Genomic DNA, 9374 nt, shown 5'->3' on the forward strand with positions numbered 1-9374 from the left:
TTAATCTTTGTTCCTACGCACCAAACGCACAATTTCCTCTAAAATAACATTTTTTCTTCTTGAAAAAATAAAATGAAAATACTCTCCTTTTATGGGTCAACATAAAAATACTCTCCTTTATTAAGCAAAAAATATATATAAGGAAAAGGCTTTAGTGATCCTTTTAACATAAGAAAAAAAAAAGGACCCCATTTGCCTATAAAAATAAAAGTCCATATCTATTTCCCAAGATCAAGAATAAACAGAGAAGATAGAGAGAGAGAGGCTTTCATTGAAACACCAAAAAAATGGCAAAGGGTTATTCGACACGTGTGCTAACGTTTCTGATGCTGATCTCGCTAATGGCGGTGACACTGAACCTTGTGTCTTCTACTGCAGAGGCAAAGGAGCGGAGGAGAGATGTTCCTATAGTGAAAGGTCTCTCATGGAGCTTTTACCAGAAAGCATGTCCGAAAGTCGAAAACATTATCCGAAAAGAGCTCAAGAAAGTCTTCAAGAGAGATATTGGTTTAGCCGCAGCCATCCTTCGTATACATTTCCATGACTGCTTCGTTCAGGTTCGATATCTTTGTCTTCCTTTTTCTTTGTTTCTTGTACTAAAACCTAAGAAAACTTAATCTGATTCTTTAAGCCTACTCGAAACTGTTCTTCGATGCCTAATCTGATCTACGTATGTAATTTACACATATATATATATATATACATATATATTATCTGTAACAGCACATATATATATTCTCTCATAGTAGAAAACTCGTTTTTACAATATAAAAAAACCATACCCACTCATCACTCATTAGTCATTACGAACCACACAAAAAAAAAAATTCGATCGGGTTGTGTATGAAAATGAAATAACAGGTTTGACTTTTCTTTTTAATAATCCGACCAAAATAACCTTAAAGAGTAACACAACATCGCCTCGAAGTTGTGCTTCAAAACATAAGGGTTTCTTAAGTGTAATCAGTAATTAAATTATCAAAGATATACTATTATTGAATAGACATGTTGTTTAATGGACTAGTTAATACTACAGGTAGCACTACATTAATTCATGCAATAGTTCTACCAAAAAAATAATAACACATGCAATAGAATTAGGATAGACTTGAATATATATAGGGACATGTCGCATTAATACTATTCACCTGTTTTCCGTAGGTTAGTTGGATCTCAGTTATAAAATGTAAATATCTTAAATAAATTTAATTTCGAAACCAATAATAAAAAATAACAAATGGTTGGGGCAAAAAAAGAAATCAGGATTATGATAGCATATATACAACAACGCATGCATGTATGTGAATTATATATTTGTATATAAATGTTTCATGTATCTAGTTTTTTTTTTGTTGAAAATATCTAATATTCATCTCTAGCCAAATAAATACTAAACAGGATTTGTATTGCACTTACCACGGGTCTAAATCTAGTTTATACCTTTATAGTGTTACCTCCAAGTTGCACACACCTTCGTATACTTCAATTTTAATATATTATTATTATGAAAAGCGGCATAACTTTGATCAGATCAGATGCATATAATTTTGGAAGAAAATTTCTTTTATATATATGGGCAATTGTCATAAATACCACTAAAATTAGTTTTTATTCCAAAATACCATAATTTAATTTTTTTTTCCAAAAATACCACATAATTAAATTAAAGTTCTAATACTAAAAACTAATCCCTAAATTCTAAATACTAAACCCTATCCCTAAAAACTATACCCTAAAACTAAATGTGTCAACCCAAACCTAAAAAAAAATTACATCTTTAAAAATCAATTTTTGTGTTTGTGGTAATTTTGGAAAAAAAACTTTTATGGTATTTTTGGAAAAAAAAATCTAAAATGTGGTATTTTTGGGAAAAAAAATTTTGTAGTGGTATTTAAAAGAATTTCTCTATATATATATATATTATTTTTTTGTTTGTTTTCTGTACTGGTTGATAAAACAATGTCTTAAGAAAAACAGGGATGTGAAGCATCAGTGCTGCTAGCTGGATCAGCAAGTGGACCAGGAGAACAATCATCAATCCCGAACCTGACACTCCGTCAACAAGCCTTTGTTGTCATTGATAACCTTCGTGCCCTTGTCCAGAAAAAGTGCGGTCAAGTCGTCTCTTGCTCTGACGTCCTCGCTCTCGCGGCTCGAGACTCCGTCGTCCTAGTAACCAACTCTCTCTCTCTCTTTAGTTTAAACCTAGATAATGACTAATACAAATCATTAGCCTATAATTAGTTTAGCTTATTATTTTTTATATATTATTCTCGTAGATAATTATTATTTTTCTGTATCAATGTAGTCAGGAGGGCCAGACTATGCTGTGCCACTTGGGCGACGCGACTCACTAGCGTTCGCGAGTCAGGAGACCACATTAAATAACTTACCACCACCGTTTGCCAACGCGAGCCAGCTCATCGCCGACTTCGCCAACAGAAACCTCAACATCACCGACCTAGTGGCACTCTCTGGCGGTCACACCATCGGAATTGCGCATTGTCCGTCTTTCACAGACCGACTCTACCCGAACCAAGACCCAACCATGAACAAGTCCTTCGCCAACAACCTCAAACGCACTTGTCCCACCGCGAACTCGAGCAACACGCAAGTGAATGACATAAGGAGCCCCGACGTGTTCGACAACAAGTACTACGTTGATCTCATGAACCGACAAGGGCTATTCACTTCCGACCAAGATCTTTTCGTAGACAAGAGGACACGTGGCATCGTGGAGAGTTATGCGATCGACCAGCAACGGTTTTTTGAAGATTTTACTGTGGCGATGATCAAGATGGGTCAGATGAGTGTCTTGACTGGGACACAAGGAGAGATCCGTTCCAACTGTTCAGCAAGAAACACCCGAAGTTTCATGTCAGTCTTGGAAGAAGGCATAGAAGAAGCTATTACCATGATCTAATTAATAACCATAATTCTCGACCTTTTCTTTTCTTTTATTTTAGTTCACGCCCTTGTGCATGGTTTGTCGAATGCTTAAGAAGACTATCTGATAAATAAGAGCGTTGCTTGGCTTCAATCTTAACTTTCTTTTTTTAGTTCACGCACTTGTGGTTTGTTCGAATTAGAATATCTGAGACCATCTGATGAAAAAAATTGAGTGACCTTGCCACCTTGTCACCTTGTGAAAGAAACTAGTCAACTCCAACAACAAGGCTGATTAGAATTTTAACGGGCTAAGTCAATATAAAATAGACCCACTAATATATAAAAGCCCATAATCCAATCCATGAAACTTACTCAAGCCCAAGTACTTCAGGGTCAGCTCAACGGTCTGTCTCCCTCTCCCACTGACTTTTATCGAATCAATCCGAAAGGGAAGTTGGAACCAAGAGAGTGAGACAGAGAGATCTGCGTTTTTTCCTTTCTTTTCTAGACATGATCAATCTCAGATTCGTCCACCGCCTCCTATTTTTGACGGCGATCTATATCTTCCTTCCTCCGACCGCCGCTAGAGGCGGTCACTCCGACTATATCAACCCAGGTCCGCCGACATTTTTTTTTTCTTACCTTCAATTTTTCTCTTCTTTTTGGTTACTGTTCATACCGCACAAATCTATAGTTTTCTGTTTCCGTCATTAATTGCGCTTGATTTGGTGATAAGTTTAACAATGATCATATATTTTGGTTCAGAATACTAGTTTGAGGTTTATGCATAACTGCTACATTTAGTGACTTGCTTAATCTGGAATTTTGTGTATTGAATGTTTAGGTTATGGAAATTTTAGTTTTCATGGTATTGCGAGGAACTTATTTGCTCAAGAAGAGCTTCGACCGAGGTAAAAATGTCGTTTAGAGGTTTCAAGCTGTTATTTAGGGATGTCATTATTGTTTTTTTTTTTTTTTTGTGTGTAATGATGATAACTTTGTTTTCTCATTGTTCAAAGTTTGGAATTAACTCGAGGTTACATGACAAATGATGATCTTGAGAAAGCAATGAAAGATTTCACCAAAAGATGTAGCAAGATCTCGAGATTATACAGGTAATTAATTTCGTACTTGGCTGATACTTGTATGAGCAATTCTTTGGAGAAGAAGTCAGTTAATTGTCCTTTTTTTTCTTTTTCTTAAGAGTCAGTATTAGTTCTTATGGTGTTGTTGATTTTTGTTCTTTATTTCTCTCTTTGAGGGTTTTCTGGAACGTGCTTTCAGCATCGGAAAGAGTGTCAATGGATTTCCTTTGGTAATGCCCTCTTAGCTAATCAGAAGTAATTCTTCTGACTTTACAATGTGCATCTCTTAGGAATCAGTATAATTAATGCCTTGTGGTGTTTGTTTCTTGGTTTGTCTTTTTTTAGTGGGTCATAGAGATTTCAGACAGACCTGGAGAGATAGAGGCTGAACCTGCATTCAAGGTAAAAAGTAAAAACATCTGCTCGATTAGCTATATTGGCTATACATGCAATCATTTTTCAGATATATGATTTTAGCTGGTGAAAGCCTAGATGAAACCTTTATAGTTTAATTTGACTGGGATTCTTTCTGATAGTTGATTGGTAGTGCTTTTATCTTCTTGGAATCTAATTTGTTAAACAAATGGTCACGCAGTACATTGGGAATGTACATGGAGATGAACCTGTAGGGCGTGAGCTCTTAATACGTCTTGCAAACTGGATTTGCGATAACTATAAGAAGGATCCATTGGTAAGTGATTTTTTTGCTTCTTTTCCACCATGCCTTGGCCATGATTTTATTATTTTCACTCATCTAAAATTGCCTAAGAAACAGGTTATAGGCAAATACTGATATTATCCAATTTTATATGCAGGCTCAAATGATTGTAGAAAATGTTCACCTTCATATATTGCCATCATTGAATCCAGATGGCTTTTCAATTAGGAAACGTAATAATGCAAACGATGTTGATCTGAATCGCGACTTCCCTGACCAGGTGATTTCCACACTCAGAAGTAGTATTTTCTTCGATGATGTGATTTGCATGATTAGTTGATTCTATTCAAAGTCACGTTTGGCTTGCTTAACTCATACCTAAATGCAGTTCTCTCCCGTAAATGATGACTTGAGTTTGAGGCAACCTGAAACTAGGGCAATTATGACTTGGCTGAGAGATACACGATTCACAGCGTCGGCTACTCTACACGGGGTAATTTACCTGACATTTCTCCGTAGCAGACTTGTACATACTGTAGCTTCTTAAATATGTCTAATTTGATAGTTTACTTATTAAGAATTTCCAAGGGGTTTTACTATTATCAAGTAAAATCTTGATTCAATGTGAATAAAATATTTGCTAAACCTAGTTTTCTTTCAGGGTGCGCTGGTCGCAAATTTTCCATGGGATGGTACGGAGGATAGGAGGTGTTTACTTCTATTCAAAATGATCTTTTACATAATGCAAAGCTTTTTGCTTTGTCCTTTATGCAATGCAATGCAAAAATCATGTAGCTGTTCTGCACCCTTCTTGCAGGAAATACTATTATGGATGTCCTGATGATGAGGCATACCGGTTCTTGGCACGTATATATAGCAAATCTCACCGTAATATGTCTTTGAGCAAAGAATTTAAGGAAGGAATCACAAATGGAGCATCATGGTATCATATTCAGTACACTCTCTTTATCTTCTGCAACAAATGAGTTTTTAGGTTAATGCTTTACGCAAAACGCTCTACAGGTACCCAATTTATGGTGGTATGCAAGATTGGAATTACATATATGGAGGATGCTTTGAATTGACTCTGGAAATAAGCGACAACAAGTGGCCTAGAGCCCCAGAGGTCCAGTCTTATATACCTGTGTGATAACTGTTTCATGCAAAGATAGTTAGCTGATAGAGTTTGCATATATTATACAGCTTCCTACCATTTGGGATTACAATAGAAAGAGCATGCTGAATCTTGTTGCAAGCATAGTGAAGGTAATATTTAATTTAATTGTTTTAGAACCCAACATGCTAATCTTGTTGTATCATTATAGATTGAGCCTGTAGAGATTGGTTACATTAATGGAAGTTTGCTCCTTTACTGCCATCGTTATATATAATATTTTTTGTCTTTTGTTAAGCAAGCCCTCATCTCTTGACCTTAGACAGGAGTTCATGGACGGATCTTTTCATTAGACCAGGGAAAGCCACTGCCTGGGCTTGTTGTGGTCAAGGGAATCAACTATACGGTATCGCATATTAATCTTCCCTTCTATAATTTCCGAATAACTAAATCTGGAAAATCTTGTTAGCTCTTAGTTACTCATCGTAGTCCTTGTGCTCTTCAGGTTAAAGCTCATCAAGAATACGCAGACTACCATCGTTTGCTTGCACCTGGACAGATATATGAAGGTCTGATGCCCTTTCCTCACATTTAGCTTACAATATGTGTGATTATGTTGCAATAGTAACTTGCAATCTCTATTTTTTTGTCCAGGAATCCGATTGAGTTCTTATCAGTATGATATTAGAGTTGTCCATTATTATGTTATGAGCAGATGATTATTGTTATAACCAGCTCAGTTTAGAGATCCATCCTTAAGACCGTGCCGCTTACAAATGCACTATGAGCTTGTTATAAGCTGACGCTAACAATATGATATCTTCTTTTCATCTCAACTTCTTTGTTATTGTTGTGATTGCTTGCCTCGTTTTGAGTTTCACTTTCTGATTCGCAGTCACAGCATCATCCCCGGGATACAAGCCGAAAACAGCAAGTGTTTGGTTAGGTGACAACGCTGTTACCGCTGATTTCATTCTCATCCCAGAAGAAAGCTCCCGAGGCAATCTACTGAGAAGCAACTGTGACTGTGACTGTAAAAGCTGCGGTCAGCCGCTACTAGCACACTTTTTCACAGAGACGAATAACGGAATCACGCTTACGCTTATCGTGGTAGTAGTGTTCCTGTGTTTTTTGTTGCAAAGAAGGGTGAGATTTAACCTCTTGAAGCAAAAACAATCCTCTAGAAGACCGATAACAGTATGATTTTTATAGGTATAGACGTATAGAAATAACACAACTCTCTTAATAAGCAAAAAAACCCATACTTGGAAAATAAAAGTTTGTACTTCATGTATGTGTTTGGTTGATCTTATCATCATCTTACAAAGTCTTGTAATACTACTACGTCAAGAAGTGCAACATTTTCGTAAAGAGAAACGTTCACATCTGAAATGTCAAAGTCAAACTCAGATAAGAAGTAAGAAAACAAACATTTTAAAATGTAACAAAATCTATATTTGTTGTTATCTACAGCTTTCTTTTAGATTTCGCAGGACTTTTTATAGACATGAAAATATTTTTCTATCTCATCTGTAAGCAGAGCAAATCTACTTTATTTAGAAAGTAGAATTCTGTTTTATTATGGAAAAAAAAGATGGCTATTGTATAGGAGAATACACGGTCATATATACCAAGTATACTATTGTATCCTCAACTACACAAAATATATGTATTATATGGTCACATGCATGAACTATATGACATTATGTGGTCAACACCATAGACATACAATCCGGTACACCGGTCGATTGACTCCGGTGCAGATCGACATTGACTCCGGCAAAGACCGACGTTGACTCCAGCGTTGACTAAAAAAATTGTATTCTAATTTTTTTTTTAAAAATTATATTAAATCATTAATAGTTTTTCATGATTAAAAAACATATTCAATTCAATATATTAATATTTTATATATCTCTAATGTATTCATTATTATAATTAGTTAATTTTTATTTTTAAAACATAAACTAATAGTTAAATAAAAATCGTTGATAATTATTTTCAAGATGTAATATAAAGGTATTTGCAAAAATATTCTTATTTTATACCCTTTTGCAAACATACCCTCTATATTGTTTAGCTAAAATCAATTTTTTGTATGTTTATCTTTTATATATTAGAAGTAAATATTGTGAATTTATTTTGTTGTTGTATACATGTTATTAAGAGTATGCAAATTTTATAGTAAAAATATCTAAAATTTTATACAACATTTACTATGCAAACTATAAAGTAAAGAGTCATATACTCAATCTTTTGCATATTATTTTTTATAATGAAAGTAGTTGAATTTGATTTTATGATTTTGTAGTATTTAAATAATCTTATTATCAAAGATTTATAATTAATCATTATTTTAGCTTTAAAAATAAAAATTAACTAATTATAAGAATGAATAAGTTAGAGATATATAAAAATATTTAGATATTGAACTGAATATATTTTTTAATCATGAAAAACAAAAATGTTTACATAATATTTCTTATTTTTGAGTTTTAATAGAAAAAAAATTAATACATTTTTTTGGTCAACACTGGAGACAACGTCGGACTTCGCCGGAGTCAACGTCGGTCTTTGCCGGAGTCAGTCAACCAGTGTACCAGATTGTATGTTTATGGTGTTGACTATATAACATCATATAGTTCATGCATATGACCATATAATACATATACTTCGTGTAGTTGAGGATACAATAGTATACTTGCTATTTGTATGACTATGTATTCTTCTATACTTCGTGTTAGCCATCTTTTTTTCTTTTATTATTAGAAAATTCTATTCTCTAAAAAGTTCACTCATTTCCTATAATAGTGATTAGAAATGATACATAAAATATATTATACTAATTGGACCACTATATATAGAAACCAATTGGTATTTATAAATTTAATCACTCTTTTACTACTGAAATTTTTACATATGACCTGTTACAAAAAAATACACAGAGACACAACAGTCACACACTCCTGTCTCGCCGCCAAAGAAAAAAGAGAAGACTAATTACATTCGTTGACTTTGACTTTAACAATGACCGCCTCATTACGCCGTTGACTTAGCCCGCCCATAAATAACCACGTGTATTTACCTCATTCGTTCCGACAAAACCGTCGGTCACCATAACCGTTTTTATATAAAAACACCGTCACTCGTAAAAAGATCGTATCACATTCACACACGGGACGAACATACAACGAACAACGAAACTACGCGTTCTTATCTTTCTGGGTTTTTAATTTTATTTATATAAATTTACTCGATTATAAATAAATAAATAAAAATACCCAGAAACGTAATTTCGTCAAGTTCAAAAATTCAATTCCCAGAATCATTTCTTTCCATAAAAAAAAGATTCCAAAAAGCTTTTTTTTGTTTGTGTGGATAAATCTTCTCTCTCAGATAGAATCTCATACCCTTCGAATCTTCACCTTTTTTTTCCTGGGTTTTTGATCTTGTTCAGTTTCAAAAATTTATCTTTTGGGTTCTTAAAATGGCGATCAAAACGAAGACTAGTTTAATCCCGAGCTGCGCATCACCAGAGGATCTAAAACGTGTTTTGACAACGTTAGGTTCAAGCTGGGGAGATGTAGTCGAAGATCTAGAGCGGCTTGAGGTTGTTCCTTTAAAAGGA

General features: G+C 34.4%; 2 protein-coding genes across 4 annotated transcripts; both read left to right on the plus strand.

Annotated features, from left to right (window-relative positions):
• Positions 182-3046, plus strand: LOC104751006 (peroxidase 12). Its single transcript, XM_010472868.2, has 3 exons — positions 182-557; positions 1978-2172; positions 2309-3046. The coding sequence occupies exons 1-3, from the start codon at positions 288-290 to the stop codon at positions 2921-2923; spliced, it is 1080 nt and encodes a 359-aa protein (XP_010471170.1). The 5' UTR covers positions 182-287; the 3' UTR covers positions 2924-3046.
• Positions 3302-7088, plus strand: LOC104751007 (carboxypeptidase SOL1-like). 3 transcript variants are annotated; one of them, XM_010472870.2, is made up of 16 exons: positions 3303-3505; positions 3734-3800; positions 3909-4004; positions 4174-4204; positions 4320-4376; positions 4570-4665; positions 4790-4912; positions 5021-5125; positions 5294-5340; positions 5450-5575; positions 5656-5758; positions 5836-5898; positions 6069-6152; positions 6252-6315; positions 6401-6422; positions 6642-7088. In XM_010472870.2, exons 1-16 carry the CDS (start codon positions 3400-3402, stop codon positions 6694-6696), a joined length of 1245 nt encoding a protein of 414 aa, XP_010471172.1. In that variant the 5' UTR covers positions 3303-3399; the 3' UTR covers positions 6697-7088. The 3 variants fall into 3 exon arrangements, with proteins under 3 accessions (XP_010471171.1, XP_010471172.1, XP_019092985.1); XM_010472869.2 differs by lacking the exon at positions 6401-6422 and having other exon boundaries at positions 3302-3505; XM_019237440.1 differs by having other exon boundaries at positions 6401-6929.

Source organism: Camelina sativa, chromosome 16 (genome assembly GCF_000633955.1).
Source record: "Camelina sativa cultivar DH55 chromosome 16, Cs, whole genome shotgun sequence".
Lineage (NCBI taxonomy): Eukaryota > Viridiplantae > Streptophyta > Magnoliopsida > Brassicales > Brassicaceae > Camelina > Camelina sativa.

Bases quoted from the DNA above. Each gene is read 5' to 3' on its own strand.
- LOC104751007 (XM_010472869.2), top strand. From the start codon at position 3,400: ATGATCAATCTCAGATTCGTCCACCGCCTCCTATTTTTGACGGCGATC. The intron at 3,801-3,908 runs GTAAAAATGTCG...CATTGTTCAAAG, and splicing joins CAAGAAGAGCTTCGACCGAG to TTTGGAATTAACTCGAGGTT. The intron at 6,153-6,251 runs GTATCGCATATT...TGTGCTCTTCAG, and splicing joins TCAAGGGAATCAACTATACG to GTTAAAGCTCATCAAGAATA.
- LOC104751006 (XM_010472868.2), top strand. From the start codon at position 288: ATGGCAAAGGGTTATTCGACACGTGTGCTAACGTTTCTGATGCTGATC. The intron at 558-1,977 runs GTTCGATATCTT...TAAGAAAAACAG, and splicing joins TCCATGACTGCTTCGTTCAG to GGATGTGAAGCATCAGTGCT. The intron at 2,173-2,308 runs GTAACCAACTCT...GTATCAATGTAG, and splicing joins CTCGAGACTCCGTCGTCCTA to TCAGGAGGGCCAGACTATGC.